The 24,890-nt window shown below is 36.5% G+C and overlaps 1 protein-coding gene across 20 annotated transcripts in view; it reads right to left on the bottom strand.

The window, feature by feature from the left end:
* The window catches only part of EVI5 (ecotropic viral integration site 5), a 241,613-nt gene that overhangs the window by 143,244 nt on the left and 73,479 nt on the right, over positions 1 to 24,890 (bottom strand). For all 20 annotated transcript variants that reach the window (XM_045036203.1, XM_045036194.1, XM_045036193.1 and 17 more), the window contains 7 exons: positions 17,705 to 17,894; positions 16,826 to 17,050; positions 16,005 to 16,079; positions 9,925 to 10,050; positions 8,432 to 8,575; positions 6,765 to 6,854; positions 6,563 to 6,660 (listed from right to left, as the gene is read on the bottom strand). In XM_045036203.1, coding sequence (XP_044892138.1) covers positions 6,563 to 6,660; positions 6,765 to 6,854; positions 8,432 to 8,575; positions 9,925 to 10,050; positions 16,005 to 16,079; positions 16,826 to 17,050; positions 17,705 to 17,894 — 948 coding nt within the window. The remainder of the gene's footprint in view (positions 1 to 6,562; positions 6,661 to 6,764; positions 6,855 to 8,431; positions 8,576 to 9,924; positions 10,051 to 16,004; positions 16,080 to 16,825; positions 17,051 to 17,704; positions 17,895 to 24,890) is intronic.

Below are 24,890 nucleotides of genomic sequence, written 5' to 3' on the forward strand. Positions count from 1 at the left end.
AGAAGCTCTTTCTTACAGTATAATGCCAATTAATAAAGCAGGAATGAGGGAGTGAGAAAATCATAAGGGAAGGCTTGGTAAAGAACAGGAAGTTATATAATCTCAAAGCATCTGGATGCAAATACTTAGTAATAAAAGGCAAAGTAATAACTTCATAGTAGTGAAATCTGGCAAACATCACCTTAACCCAATGATTAGAATAACATCAATTTTGAGACAAGCGAGTATCATATGTCCATCGCAGTTAATTGAGAAGACATATCATTGGTACACCTGCCAAAAATGTACAATCTGAATGTAATCAGGAGGAAATGTCAGAAAACTCCAAACTGTGGGATTTTCCACAAAATAACTAGCTTGTACTCTTCAAATATATCAAGGCCAAGAAATACAAAGAGTGGAGGGACTGTATCAGATTAAAGGAGACTGATGTGACACAACAACTAATGCAATACATGATTGTGGAGTACTTAGAATGGATCCAGGACCCGGGAGGTAAGAAAGGGGTAGGGAGTGGACAGGAGAGAGGGTTGGGAGGGCTTGGAAGGGGAAATAGTTATAAAGAATATTATTGAGGCAAGTGATAAAACTTGAACATGCATGGGGAATTATGTAATAGTACTGTATCTATGATAATTTCTTGATTTTGATTATTAGGTTCTGCCAGAAAGAAAGAAAGAAAGAAAGAAAGAAAGAAAGAAAGAAAGAAAGAAAGAAAGAAAGAAAGAAAGAAAGAAAGAAAGAAATCCTTGTTCTTAGGATGTACACATTCATTCACGTATTTAAGAAAAACAGCACAGTATCTCAACTTACTTTCAAATGGATCCCCCTAAAAACAGGTATGGATTTTCTTACATACACATGTATTATTTTAACTTTTTAAAAAGTTTAAAAGTATGCCAAAAAAATTATAACCAAAATCAAAGCCTAAGAATGATTGCATCCAACTTTTTTGTCTTAAAGGAACCTCTGAGCCTTTGTACATATTATCTACCTAAAATGCCCTCCTTCTCTTCACCTGGAGAACCCCCTACCTACTCTTTACACAGCAGAAAGAGTGAAATTTTAAAATAATTTCTAATTATCCTCTAATGGCTTCCCCTCAAAACATAAGTCTGGTCTCTGAGGAGGCCAACATGTCCAACAGAACTTTACAACAAATGTTCTAGATACATGCCATCCAATATGGTAACAACTAGCCAAATGTAAGTAATGAGCACTTGAAATGTAGCTAATCTAACTGATGAATTAAATCCTTATTATAATTCAAATAGCCACATGTAGGTAGTAATTACCTTATACCCTTCCTTATACAACAGCCCAGGTTTACTTTTTTACTCTAATTTATTGTAAAAATGGCTTGCATACAACACCCAGTGCTCATCCCAACAAGTGCCCTCCTCAATGCCCATCATCCATTCCCCCCCCACACACCCCTCATCAACCCTCAGTTTGTTCTCTGTATATAAGAGTCTCTTGAGGTTTGTCTCCCTCCCTCTCTGTTTGTAACTATTTTTTCCCCTTCCCTTCCCCCATCGTCTTCTGTCAAGTTTCTCAAGATCCACATATGAGTGAAAACATGGGATCTGTCCTTCTCTGGACTGACTTATTTCAATTAGCATAATACCCTCCATTCCATCCACATTGCTGCAAATGGCATGATTTCATTCTTTCTCGTTGCCAAGTAGTATTCCATTGTATATGTAGAGAGGTCCTAAAGGTGAGGTGATGAGAGAATTACAAAGCAGGGAGCTAAGACTCTCCAGGAGCTGAAGCATCGGTCCCCTGGATCAAGCCTCTTTTATTTTTGCCAATTGTTAACAGCAAGCACATACAACATACTATTCGGCATCTTGGCAGGTCATGCACTTACAATGTATTCCATAGTGCATGGTCATGAGTACATCTGGTGCCAACAAAACATTCTTATCCCAGACCTGGTGTCCATATGGTGTCCTTCTGGAAAGAACGTGCAGTCCCAGCGGCTTTCTGCCTGGGAATGAAACTGTTTTCAGTTCCTTGCTGCTCCGTCCCTTTCCTTAAAGATGGTGCCTCCAGCTTCTTGCTCTCCAACAGTATATATAAACCACATCTTCATAATGCATTCATCAGTTGATGGACATTTAGGCTCTTTCCATAATTTGGCCATTGTTGAAAGTGCTGCTATAAACATTGGGGTACATGTGTCCCTATGCATCAGCACTCTTGTATCCCTTGGGTAAATTCCCAGTGTGCTATTGCTGGGTCGTAGGGTGGTTCTATTTTTAACTTTTTGAGGAACCTCCATACTGTTTTCCAGAGCAGCTACACCAGTTTGCATTCCCACCAACAGTACAAGAAGGTTCCCCTTTCTCCACATCCTCGCCAGCATCTGTACTTTCCTGAGTTGTTCATTTTAGCCACTCTGATCAGTGTGAGGTGGTATCTCAGTGTGGCTTTGAGTTGTACTTCCTGATGATGCAAGACATTGAGCATCTTTTCACATGTCTTTGGGCCATCTGGATGTCTTCTTTGGAAAAGTGTCTATTCATGTCTTCTGCCCATTTCTTCACTGGATTATTTGTTTTCTGGGTGTTGAGCTTAGTAAGTTCTTTATAGATTTTGGATACTAACCCTTTATCTGGTATGTCATTTACAAATATCTTTTCCCATTCTGTTGGTTGCCTTTTAGTTTTGTTGATTGTTTCCTTTGCAGTGCAGAGGTTTTTTATCTTGATGAGGTCCAAGTAGTTTATTTTTGCTTTTGTTTCCCTTGCCTCCGGAGACGTGTTGAGTAAGAAGTTGCTGCAGCCAAAATCAAAGAGGTTTTTGCCTGCTTTCTCCTCGAGGATTTTGATGGCTTCCTGTCTTACATTATTAGATCTTTCATCCATTTTGAGTTTATTTTTGTGAATGGTGTAAGAAAGTGGTCCAGGTTCATTTTTCTGCATGTTGCTGTCCAGTTTTCCCAGCACCACTTGCTGAAGAGACTGTCTTTATTCCATTGGATATTCTTTCCTGCTTTGTCAAAGATTAGTTGGCCATACATTTGTGGGTCCAAATCTGGGGTCTCTATTCTATTCCATTGGTCTGTGTGTCTGTTTTTGTGCCAATACCATACTGTCTTGATGATTACAGCTTTGTAGTAGAGGCTAAACACTGGGATTGTGATGCCTCCCGCTCTGGTTCTTCAATATTACTTTGGCTATTCGGGGTCTTTTGTGGTTCCATACAAATTTTACGATTGTTTGTTCTAGCTGTGAGAAGAATGCTGGTGCAATTTTGATTGGGATTGCCCTGAATGTATAGATTGCTTTGGGTAGTATTGACACTTCAACAATATTTATTCTTCCAATCCATGAGCATGGAATATTTTTCCATTTCTTTGTGTCTTCTTCAATTTCCTTCATAAATTTTCTATAGTTTTCAGCATACAGATCTTTTATATCTTTGGTTAGGTTTTCCCAGGTATTTTATGGTTCTTGGTGCAACTGTAAATGGGATCAGTTTCTTTATTTCTCTCTCTGTTGCTTCATTATTGGTGTATAAAAATGCAACCGATTTCTGTACATTGATTTTGTACCCTGCGACTTTGCTGAATTCACGTATCAGTTCTTTTGGTGGAGTCGTTCGGGTTTTCCATGTAGAGTATCATGTTGTCTGCCAAAAATGAAAGTTTGACTTCTTCTTTGCCAATTTTGATGCTGTTTATTTCATTTTGTTGTCTGATTGCTAATGCTAGAACTTCCAACACTATGTTAAACAACAGTGGTGAGAGTGGACATCCCATCCCTACAACAGCCCAGGTTTAAGTACCCTTTGCTCCCTACTATGTTCTGGACTTCATTAGCCAACACACTCCTATTTGCCTATGCTACAGTTACACTGGCTTTTTGCTGTTCCTTAATTATATCAATTACATCCTGGCCTCCGTCGTTATATTTACTGTTCTCTCAGCGTGGAATACAATCTCATGGTTCCCTCTCTTACTTCTCTCAAGTGTCAGCTCAAATGGTACCTTATCAGTCTATATATCCTATCCATGTTCTACCTAAAATAGCACCCCATCACACTATGCCCTTCATCCTGCTTTATATATTGAATATTGAAGGAGTGAAATGTCATGATTTCTATTATTTACTTACAAATAAAATAGAATTTTATCTACTAGGAAAGTAGATGAAATAAATGACAAAATATTATGTTCAATCACTATATTGTACAATTGAAACTAAAGTAACATCATGTGTTAACTATATTGGAATTAAAATTTTTTAAGAGGTCAATATTAACTCTTCAAGCTAGAGGATAATTTCTTTACTATTATTTCTTTATTATTCCAGTGTCTCTTCCTGTATTTTTGAAAATTATCCCAATTGAAAAAAAAGGCAAATGAAATACGATCTAGAGCTAATGAGCAAACTATTCTTTCCTTCACAATTAAGCTTCATAAAAGGAGAGTGAAATGCTATGTTGAGGTAGGTAGTATTGTGTTGCTTTTAAGTCAGAACTCAAAAATACCTTTGTACATTGAAGAATTAAACAGAAAGAGGGGATGAAGATAAAATGAGAAACAACTAGTGGAGCAAGGACCTGGAAGAGATGGAAATGACATCATGAATTAGCACTGTTAAGGAAAAGAAATACTATATTCTGAAAAGGAAGAAAAGAAACATGGCTAACTCTGCAAGCTGCAAGTTACAGGAGAAAAAAACTTCAGGGAATTTGAAAGTGATGGCTGATGAATTAACAAGCAAAATAATCTGAAGAGGAGATGTGGCAAAATGGGGAAAGAATCTGGGGAAAATGGTAAAATCTGAAATAACTGCCAGGGTAACGGGAGAATTCATCAAGGACAACACAAAAACATACTTAGAGTGGCAATGCAGATAGAACTTAATGCCAGCAATCTGTTTATGCAATTTTCTCCAACACTTGGCTACATGAATACATGTACAAAACATCAGAGGAGCTATACTTATTCAGACCAGAGGAAGGCTATTAAACATCAGAATAGAGATCTTAAAGTGGAACAGAGACATCATATGAGGAAGGGAGTGAAGTAGAGGGTCAGAGATTAATAAGTAAATAGAATAACTAAAATTTCAGAAATGGGATTATACTGGTCACAAATAAATAAATCTACAAGAAGAATCAGTTATCCTGTAATATATAATTAAAGTAAAATAAATTTTCTTTTTGGCTAGTGTGATTTAAATGTGGTTCTACCAGGGCACCTGGGTGCCTCAGTCAGTTCAGTGTCTGACTCTTGGTTTCAGCTGAGATCATAATCTCACAGTTCATGATTTCCAGCCCTGTCTCAGGCCCTGCACCGATAGACACTCTCTCTCTCTCTCAAAATAAGTAAATAAACTTAAATAAATAAATAAAGGTAAATTATAATAAATAAACAAACAAACAAACAAACGTGGTTTTACCAAGAGCTAGAAGTTAACATGGCTCCTAGGGTTTTTTTCAATTACAGAGCAGAATAGCTTTTTGATCAATAATGTCTCAAGATGATGGTGTAATGTGATTTAGAAATTTCACAAGTCATGTATTAATAATAGTGAAAGTTCATAAATTGTAGCTTATTTTTGTGAGTGAGAGCTAATTTTAATAACATAATTCTCACTCATATTCTAATATACTTCCTGGGGTAGAAACACCCATGGGAGTTATATCATACACATGAAACTAATTTCATGCTACAGCAGGGAAGGTATTGAGAATTGCTAGCATAGAGTATTGCTAGCATTTTAAAGCATCCTGTACAATAGAAACTAGTGTCAGGAATGGTAATTATGGTCTCCAGCTTAGATTTATTTAAATACTAGAAGCTAGAGGATTAAGAGTTGTCATTCTTAGTACTTTTACCATATTTCAAAAATTAACCTTTGGGGTGCCTGGGTGGCTCAGTCGGTTGAGCGTCCGACTTCAGCTCAGGTCACGATCTCGCGGTCCGTGAGTTCGAGCCCCGTGTCAGGCTCTGGGCTGATGGCTCAGAGCCTGGAGCCCGCTTCTGATTCTGTGTCTCCCTCTCTCTCTGCCCCTCCCCCGTTCATGTTCTGTCTCTCTCTGTCTCAAAAATAAATAAAACGTTAAAAAAAAAAAATTAACCTTTGTGAGCCAAGACTGCTTACACCTTGAATTTCTATTAAATATGTATCAAGAAAAGTTTCATTCAAAAATAATACACAATACAACTTCAATTCTCAATCTATACTTCATACCTATCTTATTGGCTAGGCTAATCCTGAACTTAAGTGACACTTTGGGGTCGAGAGGAAAAGAGTGTCAGTGAAGCGGATCACACCATAAAAGTGGTTTTCAAAGTAACAGTACACTCACATGTATAAACTTACCAGGTTCCTAATTCCAGTCAATGTGGAATGGGAAAGGGGAGAAGTACGAAATTCCAACATTAGATTTATGTTATCCAATACCACCAAACAAAATACTACATTTCTATAAACTGAAGAGGAAAATGGCACTGATCACTGGACTCTTTGATGTTTCTATTTAATTTCCTATATGCTCCAACAAACCTCCATAACTAAAAGCCAAAATATAAAATACTTACTTTTTCATTTTTTTTGAGTTATATTTGACTTGGTAAGCTGCCTGGATTAATTTGTCTGGGCCACCATCAAACTGATGTGGAATGACCTTCTGAAAGTGCTAAAAAGACACATTAAAAGAAAAACATAAGAACTACTTAGTGCTGTTTCTTGTTAACTAACAGTAAAATCTAAAGACACTCAAGAAATCATGAACTGACTTACCTGTAACATCCCTTCCATGTCAAGTTGCATCAGTTCTGCCTGATTCATTTGAAGAAGTGCCAATCCTACTCGAAATACTATTTCTAAACCCTGTAGAAACACATTTCATAAAGTCAAACTTCTCTTACTATTCCATTGACAAAAACTAATCATTCAAAAAAATATTAAGGTAAACATTTAGGGATCTACACTAGAAACTGACAAACATCTCTGCAAAAAGTCAGATAGCAAATATTTTAGACTTTGTGGGCCATGTGGTCACTGTCACAAATACTCAACTCTGCCACCACAGCCCAAAAGCAGACAAAGACAACACAACAAAAGGGCATGGCTATGTTCCAAGAAAGCTTTTTACAAAAATAAGTGAAGGAACGAATTTGACACTTGAACCAGGATGATTAGTACATAAATCAGTTTGCTGACTCCAAACTAAATTCATTTAATTAGGTAATATAAACTGATCATCCCAAGATGTAGTTAATAACAACTAACATTGGGTTTAAGATGTTGTATTTATTTATTTTTAACTTAATTCATTCACTAAGGTGGGACTTGAATTCACCACCCTGAGATCAAGAGTCACATGCTCTACCAGCTGAGCCAGCCAGTCACCCCTGATTAAGATGTTATTAATTATTATTAATAACACTTTCAAGTGCTTGCTACCATTTATCACTTAACCTTACTTCCTACCTTCTCACCCAAAATACAGAAAAGATAAAGGATGACTCTACATGACCATGACAATTAAAAGAACTACCTGCAAAATATTCATAGAATAGAAGAAACTTAATTATGCTCATTACTTCTTGCTCTTTGGGTAACAGATGCACTGCAATAATATTAACTGTAAGGCAAATTTCACCTTTCACTAATTCTCACTGAATCAGTAAGAATGGATTCACCTCTTGAATCAATCAGGAAGCTATACAGAGGTCTGATTAAGAGTGTGGGCCCCAGGGTGCCTGTGTGGCTCAATCAGTTGAGCATCTGACTCTTGATTTTGGCTCAGGTCATAATCCCAGGATCATGAGATCGAGACCTGTGTTGGGCTCCACGCTGAGCATGACACCTACTTAAGATTCTTTCTCTGTCAGGGGCGCCTGGGTGGCTCAGTTGGTTAAGTATCCGACTCTTGATTTCAGCTTGGGTCATGCAGTTTGTAGGTTCGAGCCCTGAGTCAGGCTCTGTTAGTGAGAAGCCTGCTTGGGATTCTCCCTCTCCTCTCTCTCTGTGCTTCCCCTGCTCGCTCTTTCTCACTCTCTCAAATAAACTTTAAAAAAAAAGATTCTCTCTCCCCTTCTGCTCCTCTCCCTAAGTTCATACTCACAATTGCTCTTAAAAAAAAAAAAAGAAAGAAACAAAATCCCAAAAGAGTGTGGGCTCCAGATTTTGACTGCCTGCATTTAAATGCAGGCACTACACCACTTAGGTGCTGTATCCACAGACAAGATACTTAACTTTCCTCTAAGTCTCAGCTTCCTCATCTACCATTTATTAAATGGGGAAACTAACAAGTACTTGGTAGGTATTTTACAGGTTTAAAGGAGAGCATCCTTATAAGTAGTTAAGCATGGAACACATGAGTGTCCTATATTGTTCTCCTCATTGCCCTGCTCTAATGATTAAATCCATGATTCCTTCACTAAGTCTGCCCACTAGCTTACCTCAGACATAAAGATATCAAATATCCTTGTTGCAATTGGTAATGGAAAAGTCGTAAGAAAGATAGTCAGAAACCAGGATGATGCATACATTGAGGTATGAAAACTCTGAGACTGAAAATGTACAAAGAGCTCTGGAAGATGCTCCTAAAGAAAAGAAAGGAATTAATTAAGACACAGTAAAATTCGGCATTTTAAACCAGAGTATTCTGTGTACACTAATAGCCTATTTCAAAGATTAGATCAGGCATCACTTAGAAAAGTTAAGATGTAGAAATTGATACATTCAGGAAAATGGTTACTATCTGGGAAAGGAAGAAGGGGAAAAGGATGTGGAGTCAGAATTTAGGCTGTATCTAGAACATTTACTAATAAAAATAACAAAACAAATAAATAAAACTTTAATATTTATTTAATCATGTTGGTAGGAACACAGCTATCTGATATTTTCTGTACTTTTCTAAAACTGTAGTAATTCCAAAAAAATTTTTAAAGAAAAGAAATGCTACGTGGAAATACTTTCTGGTGCTATCTACCATTGATCACCCATCCTTACCTTCCTACCTTTTCACCCAAAATACAGATGCTTCCTCAATTCTAGTAATTCAAAACATAAATGACACATTAACTGAAAATAAACCAAGAGAAATTAAGGTTGGTTAAAAACATTATTTCAGAAAGAAAATTTTATTTAAGATTCATCTCAATTCCCATTTTATCTTTTTCTTTAAAATGTGCCAACACTTTGCATATCTCCTGCAGGTAAGGCAGCCAGGGAAAAGCAGACTCATAAAAGGGCTTTCATGTCTGCTGAATCCTGAACGTATATTCTTAAGTTCTGCTTATCTAATTGAAATTTAAGTCAATGAGAATACTTACACCATAATATTACAGGACAATAGTACAGTAAACTAAAAAAAAATATGTAAATTAACTCTAGAAGGGTAAAATATTTTTCACTTGATTTTGATTCCTCTCCTCCCCTTCTCTACACCCTCACACAGTCACTACACTCTGAGTCTTAAACTAGCAACATAAAAGCATTATTTTAAGAAAATATTACAGGCTAGCAAAAAAAGTGAGATAAAAAGGGAAAGAAAGGCAGGAGAGAGGACTGAAAGAACAGACAAGCCCGAAAAGAAGTGAACTGATGTCAGTGTCACGTCATGAGCTCTTGTGAGAACAAAGTCTCTATAACAATAATAGGATACAATAGGGCATAAAAAGGAAACTCATGCATTTAGGCAATGTGGTTGTGATATATTTGGCATAAATGCTTCAAGTCTGAATATGAAAACTGCAGTCAAGTTCCAGACTGTGCTCTACCAGCAGATAGCATCTAACTGATGTGTTAACCAACCAACAATCATGGGATTAAAACACTGACTTTTCAATTGCTAAAATGCTTTTAACATTGAATTTACTTAGTTGTCACTCAAACCAAGAAGACAAAAATATAAAGGCAATATGCCTTTTCGTTAACACTACAATTTTACCTGTATCATGCATTCAAACTGGTACATACATAGGCCCAATTCCGCCATACTTGGCTTAAAAAGTTCACGAAGTCTATAATCTTGCATTAATTTAACAAATACACAGAAAGCTTCTTCTTCTGGCATCTACAATATAAGGGGGAAAAGCAACACAGGTTAATGTTCTGTAATACACAAAAAAGCTAAATGCTTATTTAAACTAAGAACCCATCCAAGTATAAGATGTTTTTGAATGTCCATGTGTTACAATGTTAAGAACACTGGACTAGGTATCAAAAGATTCTAATCTCCCATTCTCAGAATGAGAGGTTAAACAAATTTAACAACCTCTGAGACTAACTGCCTCACTTGCCTAATTCATGAATTCTTTCAACCAATATTCCTTTAGAGACAGATAGCTCTGTTCTCCTGGGTATATACCAGTGAAAAAAATAAACACTCTACCCTCATGGAACCTGAACCTTTTAGTTGGAGAAGAAAGACAGTATGTGCAATAAATCCATTAACATATATGCCAGATGGTGATGAGTGCTATGGAAATAAAATACAGTAGGGTCACAGGAAATACTGGGGAGATACACTGCTATTTATATAGGCAGATCAGGCAAAGTCCCTTGAAAAGGGAGCATTTGAGCAGAATACTGAAAAAACTAAGGGAGCAATTGAGGAAAAGAACAGTCCTAGGAGAGTATAAGGCCTCGGAGTAGAATCACAAGTGGCATGCTCAAGGAACAGCAAATAGACCACTAAATTAGGAGTAATTCTGCAAGTGGTAGTTACCTTATGGAGGAGAAATACACGGAACCAAATTACAGAAGGTTTTAGAGACCATTGTAAGGATTTGGACTTTTACCTTACATGAGATGGGAAGACTTTCAATGGTCCTAAGCAGAAATTATATGATACAGTAAGTGTTTAAAAAAAAAAAAAAACAAAAAAACTTGTAAAATATATTTTCAAAGAATCTGTAAGTAAGGTTTAAAGGTAACAGTTTCATATTTTATTCTTACTAACAACTGTCTCACATTTTATGTGAAACGCACAAGAAAAATATTTTATCCGAAACTCACAAGAAAAGCTGTATCAAATAAGATATGAATATAAGAACTCTTTAAAGAGCTACACAGATATTCAGAATATTTTCTAATTTTCTAATGCTCATTTATTCACATTATACTAATGTGTTTTAAAAGAAACCTTGGGGAGCCTGGGTGGCTCAGTCAGTTAAGCATCCAACCTCGGCTCAGGTCATGATCTCATGGTTTTTGAGTTCAAGCTCCGCATTGGGCTCTCTGCTGACAGCTCTGAACCTGGAGCCTGCTTCAGATTCTCTGTCTCCCCCCTCTCTCTTCCCCTTCCCCCTGCTCATGCTCACTCGTGCTCTCTCTCTCTCTCAAAAATAAACATTTAAAAAAAATTTTTAAATAAAAATAAATAGTAAATAAAATAAAATAAACCTCAAAGGATCTCTAGGCATTCTTACTAACAACTGTTTCTAATAACTTTTTTTCCTGGCCTTAACACAGCCTTGGACAGAAGTCAAATGTTACTCTTAGTAAAACCTATACTTCCTTCCTTCCTCCCAACACATACAGCAACAATTCTGCCTTGAAGACCATCCTTATCAATTCCACAAGCCCTATAGCCCCACTGATTTATGTTAATCACCATAAGAAGCCACACAACCTGGAACTCTCATCCCATGTGGTTCTACTGTTCCCCAAATTTAACCCCATGTCCAGCCTTCCCTAAACCTTTTCCACAGCACTTTCTGGAACTCATAACCTGCCATCAACAAAATATGCTACCTAGATCCTCAATCTCTTTACTAAATGGTCTTTCACCTTCTTCCTCCAACTGAAACTTGCCTCCCCTAAGGGGGCTGTTTTCTCTACTATAGTACTGAAAGCAACCAGGGAGTAAAGGTCTATTTCTCTTCCTGGAACTCACTGACTCATTGCCATTGCATTAACTCCCCCTTCTCTCTGAAACAGATACTGTGGATATTTCCTATTACTCTTCTTTTTTGTAATATCTACAAACCTCTAGGTCACTCACCTGAACCTTACTCATTTTCATGAGGATTAATTCCCTGGCCTAGTGGATCTTACTTAGCCTTCCTTTCTTCCAATGATCTTAACTCAGGTTCTAGAGCCACACCGCTTATGGTTCAAATTCCACTTAGCTACATGACCTTAAGCAAATTATTTAATCTCTCTGTTGCTCAGTTTCAACATTGGTCAAATGAGTAAAATAACAGCACTTATTTCACAGGGTTGCAATGAAGATTAATAGAGTTATATGACCTTGCAAGCCTATCACTCATTTATATCACACTACCTTTTTTCTGTTCCCAACTCTCGTGTGTTCTTTGCTGCCTATACCCTGTTATATTTATTCAGTCACTTAAATCCACAATAACTTTTGCCTGTCTCTCTCAGTAATAATTCCAACTGCAAAACTCTACCCTTGGATAAATCAAACTCTAGAAGTATATCTAGGCAACGGAGAGTGGTTGGGTAAAAACAAAAGACTTTACCATGCTGGCTGATCTCACTTTGAATTCAGAACCACTAACGTCAGTGGATCTTTAATGTTTCTGGTATGCTTTATTTCACTAATTTAATCACTCTCAATCTATGAGGCCACCATTTCAAGCTTTCTTCTCTATCCTCAAGCTTTCACGGCCTCCTTCCCACTCAACTCTAATCTAATGACCTTATTTCATACTTAAATTTTTTAAAAATTAGAAGCAATATAAAGAGTATTTTCTCATTCTCACACTATCATAAATATCATCCTACCTGCATCTGCATCCATTTTATAGCCTCTTGTCTCTCTCTTCCATTGGCCTGAACCTTTACCACAATTCTGGTCTCATATTTCCAACTGCCCACTTACATTTCCACTTGGACGTCTGATAGACATCTCAAACCACTCCTAATTTCCTAGTCTGCCATTCCTTGCCCAAACTTCCACTCAAAATCCGTATGTGTCATCACTGTCTCCTTTCCTTTTACTCCACATCCAATCTATCAGTAACTCCTGCTGGCTCTATATTATTTCAAGAACCAACCACTTTCGACCAAAAACACCTAATCCAAACCACAATCAAAAGAGTAGTCCATTGTCTGAAAAACTCTAAAAGCCTCCTCATGGGTCACTCTGCTGCCTCCTCGGCCTTCCTTCCCAACAATCTATTCCCTATACAGCATGGAGCTGCCCGAGTGTTCTTTTCAAGGCTTGAATTAGACCATTTCACTCCACTGCTCAAAATACTCTAGTGGTTTTCCATATCCTCAGTAAAAGTCAAAATCCTTACAAGGTCCTACATGACATGACCCCTTACTACTTTTCTCATCTCTTCTCCCACCACTACCTTCCCCTTTCCATTCCACCCCTACCACCCCTCATTTTACTGACAGTGGGAATGAATAAATTTTTTGTCTTATAAGGATTTCTGCTCAGGGCACCTGGGTGGCTCAGGAAGTTAAGCATCCAACTTCAGCTCAGGTCATGATCTCACGATTTGTGGGTTGAAGCCCTGCATCAGGCTCTGCACTGACAGCTCAGAGCCTGGAGCCTGCTTCAGATTATGTGTCTCCCTCTCTCTTTGCCCCTTCCCCACTCATGCTCTGTCTCTGTCCCTCTCTCTCAAAAATAAAATAAATATAAAAAAAAAATTTCTTCTCTTCTGAAATATTACAGGTTCCATTCCCTCTCTCCTCCACAAAGCACTAAAGTGGGAAATGCCAATTTTTTAAGTAAGTTGAAGTAATCAAATAAAAGACCAAAGAGGGGGGAAAAAAAATCACTGGGTCCTCCTCAAAAAAATTGAAAACAATGCTTTCAAAATGAAAAAGTGTAACACTGAGTAAAATATAAATATGAAGAACAATCACCTAGTTGTTTTACAGCCACTCCTTTCTATTAGAAATCTGTGCACACAAATCTTGGAGCAACTGCACTGCTACATACCTTTTCTGTGACACGGACTCAATAAGAATCCATGCCTTTTGCAAAGGTCTAATGGGGACACTATCTACCTAATTTTGTTGGAGTATTAAGACATACACAAAACATATCCAGCACTTTTAGCTATTTTAAAACAACAGGTACTAATTAAGCTAACTTTACAAAATTTTTCCTCAAACACTGAGTTATGTTGCCAAGCTAACATGTGGGAGGCAATATAGCATAGGGTATAAGAGAATTAAGTTTTAGAAACAAAGAGAGGGGCCTTTGAATCTGGCTCTACCACTCTTTCTAGCTTATGGCCCTGGGCTAGAAAATTATTGTTATGGTAATGTATTAGCTGCCATTGACAATAAAAGATAAATAAATTAATCAATCAATAAATGAAAGTATCACTACCAGCACTGCCTACAGTGTCTTGGAGGAAAATGTGGTGGCCCCTTGGGATTCCTATAGCCCTAGGTCTACTGTTAAGAGATTAGTAACTCAAGAAAAAACTGCCCTTTAAATACTCAACAGAAATGACTACTGAAAGGTTATTCTGGAACTAAAACGAATGCAAAAGGAATAGAATTATGAAAAAAAAAAATCACTCGATTTATAAGAATGTTTGAGTTCAACAGTAAATAGCCTACCAATATTAATCAACTACAAATTAAGAAAAATCACTATTGTGCAAAGCCTCAACATTAACAAAACTAGTTTTGTTTTCATTATTTACAATCTAATATCACCTAGAAATGGACAGTTTTCATGCAACAATTGGCAGTAGTTCCTATATTATAAAACAAAGTAAATATCAGTCACTCTTATTATAAATCAGTTTCTGTGACATGAGGTTTTTGCTACTCAGAAAAGTAGTGTGTATATATTCCTGAGAGTTACAAAGCTTTTAAAATTCAGGCAGAACTGCTGGGAAACTGAAGCAAAGCATGGAGCAACACGGTTTCAAATTCCTACTCTGTTTTTATCTACCAAGAAAAATCATCTTGGGCCAGTCATTGAATTTTTATTGCATGTCTACTATATGCCAAACACCATGGTAGGTTTTTACATATATTATCTCATATAACCCTCACAATGAATCTGAAAGTACACAGTGTTACCTAATTAAGGCTCAGAGACAGATTAAATGATCTAGCCCAAGTTCACAGAACTCAGTGTAGCACTGAGATGGAAAAACCAGCTTACATATATGACTCAAATCAAGCTATCTCCACGATTTCTCTTCAGACTACATTTTAGTGTGAGAATAAGAGTACAATGGACTTGAAAAAAAAATTCAACGGAAGTGAAAACACTATTTGTCATTTCCCTTCTAAGATATAAACTGGTGATCCTGCCCCTGACTTCTGAAAACATCCTATCCAAACCCACTCCAAAGTAAGTCACTGTCAATAGAAATATAGGTTATATCCCTGGGGCAGTAAAAATAATTGAGTATCTATATTTGGTTTAATTTTTTTTAAGATTATTTATTTACTTTTGGGGGTGGGGGGACAGAGAGAGAGAGAGAATATCCTAAGCAGGCTCCACACTGTCCGCACGGAGCCCGATGTGGGGCTCGAACTCTTGAACCATGAGATCATGACCTGAGCTGAAACCAAGAGTCAGACGTTTAACCGACTAAGCACCCAGACATCCCATGAGCATCTCTATTTTAGAACCTATAACAAGATAGGCATAATAAGCACTTAACTCTGTGACAACCAAAATTTCTGTGTGAATTTGCAAAGATGTATGACATAAATAAGATTTTCATACCAACACTTTAATCATATCCTCCTTAGTTGGGAAAACATTAGTCTTTATTAAATATTGACATGTAAGTTAAGATTTAAAAGTAGATACAGGCTATATAGTACAATATTATGGCTCAAATGTAGACACCAAGAAGCTGAAATTTCATTACTGGAAGGACATTATTGTATATGTTATTTTCAAAACTTTTAATATTTTAAAGTGAAAATTAACTATCCCTATTTAAATTATGCCTAAAGAAAAATACCCAGTATGAAATGCTTAATAAAAACAAGAATGATTCTTTAATTCTCCAATTCAACTTCAATAAGGAACTTAGAAACTTAATACTTGTACTAACTTACCTGCATAAGCAACAATCCAACTATAAAAGCACTTCCTTGACAGTAACCAACCTCACGATCCACTAAAGAATATGCCTAAAAAGTAAAAAATGTTCAAAATACTTTAACATGATGTATTATATCTTTCTTCTCTAAAAACCTAAAAATAGTGAGATGATGGAGTAAATACCATTTATTTTTTTGACAAGCTTCTGCTTGTCATACATGTTATCCTATTAGGGTTTAAAAAGTAGATGATTTATTACATAAAATTTTCTTTTGATAATTTCCCAGTTAGAAACCGATGCTCCTAAGGACAAGAAAATAAAGGAACTTACACTCAGTGAAGTAACAAAGTTTAAAAAATATTTATCTGATAAAGATAAAAACAGTAAGGTTAAGGTAAAGCACTGGGAGAACTGAAAAGGCTCAAAAAGAAATTAATATTTTACAGAGGTAGTTGAAAGGGAAAGGAACTATTTCAAGAAAAAAGGCAATATTGAAGAAAAAATTACAATAGCACACACTCTGAAGAGCTAAGAGTTCTTAACAGTGCTGGCCATAGTAAGCAGAAAACTGGTCCTAGATTGTGAAACTCACAGAAGATAAATCATCCATTTTCATAAAGGATCTTTCTATGGTATAGTGATTTATAGACTATTTGATTCTAACCAATATCAAGCAATGTGATGAATTTTCTAAGTTCTCCAAACTAGACAGTAATGTAGCATCAAAATTAAAGCAGAAATCATGCTAAAGTCAAATTTTTGCCAAAGTAACTGATTACTGTCTAATTTCAACCTTCTGAGAATTCATTTTAAAAAATGATAAATAGAACTTACCTTCATTACATTAAATAAAACCTCCTGTCCAAGGCTGTCTTTTTCCTTAAAGAAATTGTGTTCAGGATAAGTTCTAGCAATGTCCCTTCGGATCAATTTTTCACAAGGTGAGGTCATTTTCAGGAGTTCTGAATACTGATCCTTAATTGGCATACTTTGTGCACTGCATAAAAGTTGCCAAACTATTGCTCTAAAATGGTGAGGTATCCCTTTACGAACAAGCTCCTAAAAATAAAATTAAAAGTAAAATAAAATTTTAATATTGAATTATTGAAGTCTCCTACCTTAAAAGTCAAAGAAGACTTGTTGGGGATTGGAATGGAGTGGAACACTTTATCAAATTTATAATTCACAAAGCTACTCTTAAATACTAGGGAACCTTTTAACCAAGGCTAATACTTGGCCCTTGGATGTGTCCTTTCTGGTCAGGGGAGCTACAACGCCATGGATAAACCCTTGACATTTCTCCCAGAATGTGGCCTCTAAAGCTATTAAGGACCTGAAAATCTGCAAAGCTGTGAATGAAAGCACAGTAATAACCGTTGTCTTTCAAAGATTTTAGCAAAAAGGTAAAATAGTGATAATTCAAAGACCTAGGATGTTACTGCTTCATTCATGAATCTATAAAAAGAGAGAATTTATAAAATAATTTTCAGCTATATATTTCTACAATTAGGAATCATCTGTAACAACTGATATCTACAATTCAAAACTTCTAATGGACACAAATAAATGAAAACAGATAAAGCAGGGCTCTTTATTACAGCACTTAGAAAGTACTCCAATCTCAGTTGTTGTTGTTTTTTTAATCTTCCATTAATCCATGCCTTGATGCCCCTTTGGGATAAGAGGAAGAAATTCAACAAAGAATATGAATACCTTAACTTGCTTTTCCTTCTTTTTGCGTACATCTTCCCATTCATTAACAATTCTTCCCCAAAGAATCCAAGAATCTTCTTCAAGGTGGCTGAGGTTGCTAGAGGCTGATGAACTTGATACAAGGGAGGAGCCACTGTTTCTTCTTGACCCATTTACAGATCTTAAAGACTTACTATCCGTCTCTAACAATCTAAAACATAATTAAAAATTGCTCAAGATCTAATTTCACAGTGATATTGGATGAAGTAATAATGATACATAGATCTTTACTAATAGCCACGGTTTTAGAATATGCATAATTTCAGTAATATTTGGTTACTGCTGTATTTTTTCATCTAAGCATAGCAATTTCAAAATTTGATAGTATATTACATTAAATATTTTAGTGCTATTTGTCCCATCATAATTTCCCTTCATCTCTACTAAAAATACAAATTAGGAGAAATCTAGTGAGAAAGGTGGTTGGGAGGGCTTCAGGAGAAAACAAATTGCTGTTGGAACAGGTTTAACAAATTCTATTGAAGAACTAATCCTACATGTTTAGAATGCATCCTAGGGTAAAAAAAGCAAAGCAGGGCCACACAAATCACCCAAATCCCTTTTCTTTTTTTCATTTTTTTCTGCCCTTCTATAAATCTGCCATTGTTTGGTCATGCAGTATTGGTATAAAAAATTAACTGGGGTGCATGGATGACTAAGTGGGTTAAACATCCAACTCTTGCTCTCAGCTCAGGTCTTGATCTCAGGGTTGTGAGTTCAAGCCCTTCACTAGGCCCAGCATGGAGCCTACTTAAAACAACAACAAAAACAAACAAAAAAACCCTGTATAATTATTAATATGAAAATTGGAAGTTTTCACTTATTTGTTTATATACACATATATTTATTTACAATTCTGGATTCTCTTGAAAAATAAAGATGGCAAAACAAAGCCCATCCATATTCCTGCATAGGAAAAACAAGGTGTAGCCGAGTAGGAGCTTCTCTATTTACATGGAGGGCTTTAATACACTCGGTCTCCTTAATCCCAACTACCTCACAAAAACTCGAGCCAACTAACAGTTGTTATTTATCACTGGGTTTGCACTCTCAAACTGAGACCTCTTCATTCTTAAGATCCTTTTGCCTTTGTATTTCCTTATCTGTTCAAAGATGAGATAATTTCAGAGATCAGTTCTATGGCTTATCACAACATCAAATCTATTATATATTTCATAAATAAACACACTATAATGACAGACTGGAAAATGTGGCTCTCTCACTATAAAGACAGAAATTACATGTCATTCAAATAAGGGTCCTCAAAGATCTATTTCTGTTTTTAACCTGACTACCACTTACTTAGAATAATGCCTTGAGAAAGTCCTCTATTTAGGATATAACAAATGCTCCAAATATTAAAGATCTATAAAAACTAATAAAAAAATATATGTATCAAACCCTACTGAGCAGACTATTAGAAACACCCTTTGCATGGGAGATTTATTCATCTTTATATCCCTGAAAGCACTTAGCACAATAACAAGGTACATTAAGTACCAACTGAGTTGAAATAAAATCAAATCTGCATATTAAAAAAAGAACTTCAAATCCCAAATATGTCATAATCAGTAACACAACATAATAAAAACTGCACAAATACTATTCTTCTTCATGGGATAGTTTCATACATTTCCACTGCAACAATGATTTAAATTAAATATCCCAAATATGGCTAGAAATAGAAAAATGGATAAAACAGCCAAATTAAGCGTCAACTATTTGCTATGAATATTCTTTATTGGAAAAAAATAATTCCCAAAGCAATCTACATATTCAATGCATCCCTATTAAAATAACATCAGCATTCTTCACAGAGCTAGAAAAAACAATCCTAGAATTTGTATGGAAACAGAAAAGACCCCAAACAGCCAAAGCAATCTTGAAAGAGAAAACTAAAGCAGAAGGCATCACAATCTTGGACTTCAAGCTATACTACAAAGCTGTAACCATCAAGACAGTATGGTACTGGCACAAGAACAGACACTCAGATCAATGGAACAGAACAGAGAACCCACAAATGGACCCACAAACATATGGCCAACTAATCTTTCACAAAGCAGGAAAGAATATCCAATGGAATAAAGACAGTCTCTTCAGCAAGTTGTGATGGGAAAACGACAGCGGCATGCAGAAAAATGAACCTGGACAACTTTCTTACACCATATGCAAAAATAAACTCAAAATGGATGAAAGACCTGAATGTAAGACAGGAAGCCATCAAAATCCTCAAGGAAAAAGCAGGCAAAAACCTCTCTGGCCTTGTCTGCAGCAACTTCTTACTCAACACATCTCCGGAGGGAAGGGAAACAAAAGCATAAACGAACTACTGGGGCCTCATCAAAATAAAAATCTTCTACACAGCGAATGAAATAATCAGCAAAACTAAAAGGCAACTGACAGAATGGGAGAAGATTTTTTGCAAACGACATAAAGATCAGATAAAGGGTTAGTATCCAAAATCTATAAACAACTTATAAAACTCAACACCCAAAAAACAAAGAATTCAGTGAAGAAATGGGCAAAAGACATGAATAGACACTTCTCCAAAGAACATCCAGATGGCCAACTGGCACATGAAAAAATGTTCAACATCACTCATCATCAGGGAAATACAAAGTAAAACCACAATGAGATACCACCTCACACCTGCCAGAATGGCTAACATGAACAACTCAGGCAACAAAAGATGTTAGAGAGGGTGCAGATAAAGAGGATCTCTTTTGCACTGCTGGTAGGAATGCAAACTGGTGCAGCCACTCTGAAAAACAGTCTGGAGGCTCCTCAAAAAGTTAAAAATACAACTACCCTACGACCCAGCAACTGCACTACTAGGTGTTTATCCAAGAGATACAGGTATGCTGTTTCGAAAGGACACATGCACCCCAATGTTTACATCAACACTATCAACAATAGCCAAAGTATGGAAAGAGCCCAAATGTCCATCAATGGATGAATGGATAAAGAAGATGTGGCATATATATACAATGGAGTATTACTCAGCAACCAAAAAGAATGAAATCTTGCCATTTGCAACTACATGGATGGAACTAGAGGGTATTATGCTAAGCGAAATTAGTCGGAGAAAGACAAATCATATGACTTCACTCATGTGAGGACTTTAAGATACAAAACGATATACAGATGAATATATGGGAAGGGAAGCAAAAATCATATAAAAACAGGAGGGGGACAAAACATAAAAGATTCTTAAATATAGAGAACAAACAGAGGGTTGCTGGAGAGGTTGTGGGAGGGGGAATGGGGAATGGGTAAGGGGCACTAAGGAATCCACTCCTGAAATCATTGTTGCACTATATGTTAACTAACTTGAATGTAAATTTAAAAAATAAAATAATAATTAATAAAAAAAATTAATGATAATGCTTTACTGCTTTTTCCATAGATATTATTTCAGTAAGTCCACAATATATCTTATGGAAAAATTAGTGTTACATATATGTAAGCACTATTTAAAAAAATTTTTTTTAATGTTTATTTTTGAGACAGAGAGTGCAAGCTGGGGAGGGGCAGAGACAGAGGGAGACACAGAATCTGAGGCAGGCTCCAGGCTCTGAGCTGTCAGCACAGAGCCTGATGCGGGGCTCGAACTCACAGGCTGTGAAATCATGACCTGAGCTGAAGTCAGACGCTTAACCAACTGAGCCACTGTGGCACCCCTTTGTGTAAGCACTTTTATATATGACTGTAATCCCTCAGAATTCTAAATGGAATAGAGAAACAAACTCCACTGAAATTACTTGAACTTCAGTTCTTCATTTAATTATTCACTGAATGCTTACTATGCCAAATAATGAAACTGCAGCACTACCATCAATAGAGAGATGTAATTTAAAAAGAATATAAAAGAATATTTCCTAAGCTAAACCTAAGTTTGAAATATGATGGAAGTATAGATGAAAAAGTGCCTAGACAGAAGGCTTCTAGAGAGTCAGAGAGGTCTCAGAGATTGCCAAGTTCTAACTTCTGGCATAAGCAAGAGTACCAAGTGCAATCATGGGTGAGTTAGAGAAATGGGTAAAGCAGTTTCTTTTCAGAGGACATTGAAATAACATACACAAATATATAGAACTGTGAGAAAAATTTATAAATGCAATATTCCAAAGATACCACATTATTTAAAATACTGTTCTTTGATCCAGTGGAAAAAAAGTCTCTTTAGCAAATCGTCCTGGGAGAAGTGGACAGCAACATGCAGAAGGTTGAAACTAGACCACTTTCTCACACCATTCACAAAAATAAACTCAAAATGGATGAAAGACCTAAATGTGAGACAGGAAACCATCAAAACCCTAAACAGGCAACAACCTCTGTAACCTCAGCTGCAGCAATTTCTTGCTTGACACATCTCCAAAGGCAAAAGAATTAAAAGCAAAAATGAACTACTTGGACCTCATCAAGATAAAAAGCCTCTTCACTGCAAAGGAAACAATCAACAAAACTAAAAGGCAACCAACAGAATGGGAAAAGATATTTGCAAATGACATATCCGATAAAGGGTTAGTATCCAAAATCTATAAAGAACTTGCCAAACTCAACACCCAAAAAACAAATAATCCAGTGAAGAAATGGGCAGAAGACATGAATAGACACTTTTCCAAAGACATCCAGATGGCCAACAGACACATGAAAAGATGCTCAATGTCATGCATCATCAGGAAATACAAATCAAAACCACACTGAGATACCACCTCACACTGGTCAGAGTGGCTAAAATGAACAACTCAGGAAACTACAGATGCTGGTAAGGATGTGGAGAAAGGGGAACCCTCTTGCACTGCTGGTGGGAATGCAAACTGGTGCAGCCACTCTGGAATACAGTGTGGAGGTTCCTCAAAAAATTAAAAACAGAACTACACTATGACCCAGCAATAGCACTATTAGTAATTTTATCCAAAGGATACAGGAGTGCTCATTCACAGGAGCACATGTACCCCAATGTTTACAGAAGCGCTTTCAACAATAGCCAAATTATGGAAATAGACTAAATGTCCATCAACTGATGAAGGGATAAAGAAGATATGGTTTATGTATACAATGGAATACTACTAGCAGTTAGAACGAAATCATGCCATTTGTAGCAACGTGGATGGAACTGGAAGGTATTACGCTGAGTGAAATAAATCAGTCAGAGAAAGACAGATATCATCTGTTTTCACTCCTATGTGGATCTTGAGAAACTTAACGGAAGACGATGAGGGAATGGTAGGGTACAGATAGAGAGGGAGGGAGGCAAACCATAAGAGACTCTTAAATACAGAGGACAAACTGAGGGTGGATGGGAGGATGGGAGAGGGGAAAATGGGTGATGGGCATTGAGGAGGTCACTTGTTGGGATGAGCACTGGGTGTTGTGTGTAACCGATGAACCACGGGAAATCTACTCCAAAAACCAAGAGCACACTTTACAAGCTGTATGTTAGTCAATTTAACAATAAATTATATTTTTTAAAAAAGAACTTAAATAAATAATAAATAAAAATAAAGTAAAATACTGTTCTTGCCTTAACTCACCAAACAAAAAGGACTCAAATGGACAACAGCCATTAATATAAAAGCTAAAAACTATTAAAACTCCTTGAAGAAAACAGGAAAAAGACTTTACAACCTTGGAATAGGCAAAATGTGTTAATGGGACACAAAGAAACACTAACCTCAAAAGAAAAAATGAAGCAGACTTCATCAAACTTAAAAACCCTACTCTTCAAAAGATACCCTTCAGAAAATGAAAAGGTAAACTATAGACTGAGAAAAAAAGTTCTCACATATGTATAAGACTGGTTTCCAGAATACACAAAGAACTCTTAAAATCAGTAATGAAAAATGCAAACAACACAGTTTTTTTTTTTTTTTAATGATTAAGAGACTTAAGCTGACATTTTACAAAACAAAATAATCAAATGGCCAAAAAGCAATGGGAAAACATTCAACTTGTGTTTTAGTCATCAGGATAAAGCAAGTTAAAATCACACTATGCAGTGTGGCTCAGTCAGTTAAGCATTCGTCTCTGGATTTCAGCTCAGATTATGATCTCATGGTTCATGAGTTTGAGCCCTACAATGGGCTCCACACTGACAGTGTGGAGCACGCTTGGGATCCTCTATCTCCCCTTCCTCTGCCTTCTCATGGACTATCTCTCTCAAGGTAAATAAATGATGTCCTAGTTCAACCACTTTGAAGAACTAAATTTTCATTTGATCCAGCAAGAGAAATGAATAATCATATCCACAAAAAGATGTGAAGAAAGTTCACAGAAGCTTAATTCATAATAGTTACAACCCAGAAACAGAAAATATCCAGAAAAGTAAATGATCAAATTTTGATATATTCATTCCTTGCAATACTAACTCAGCAATAAAAAGAAACAAACTGCTGATACATACAATAAAATGGATAAATCTTATAAATGTTAGGTTGAGTGAAATAAGCCAGATGCACTCAAGTACATACTATATGATTTCACTTATATCAAGTTCAAGAACAAGCATATTATAGAAAAAATATAGGAGAGGGGCGCCTGGGTGGCTCAGTCGGTAAGCATCTGACTTCAGCTCAGGTCATGATCTCCCGGTTTGTGAGTTCAAGCCCCGCATCGGGCTCTGTGCTGACAGCTCAGAGCCTGGAGCCTGCTTCAGATTCTATGTCTCCCTCTCTCTCTGCTCCTCCCCCACTCACACTGTCTCTCTCGCAAAAATAAACAAACATTAAAAAAATTAAAAAATATATATATATATCTATATCTATATCTATATAGATATAGATATATATATATAGGAGTAAATCCTCATGACTTTGGGTTAGGTAGAGCCTTCTTAGGGGCTCCTGGTGTGGCTCATTCGCTTAAGCACGTGACTCTTGGTATCGGCTCAGGGCATGATCTCACAATTTGTGAGATTGAGCCCTGTGTCAGGCTCTGCACTGACAGCGCAGACCCTGCCTGGGATTCTCGCTCTCCTTCCCTCCCTGCTCCCCTCCTTCCTCTCTCAAAAAAATTATGTAAACTTAAAAAATAAGTAATTGGGGCACCTGGGTTACTCAGTCGATTAAGCGTCAGACTTTGGCTCAGTTCATGATCTCACCATTCATGAATTCAAACCCTGCACCCAGCTCTGTGCTAACAGCTCAGA

The sequence above is a fragment of the Felis catus genome, chromosome C1 (genome assembly GCF_018350175.1).
Source record: "Felis catus isolate Fca126 chromosome C1, F.catus_Fca126_mat1.0, whole genome shotgun sequence".
NCBI lineage: Eukaryota > Metazoa > Chordata > Mammalia > Carnivora > Felidae > Felis > Felis catus.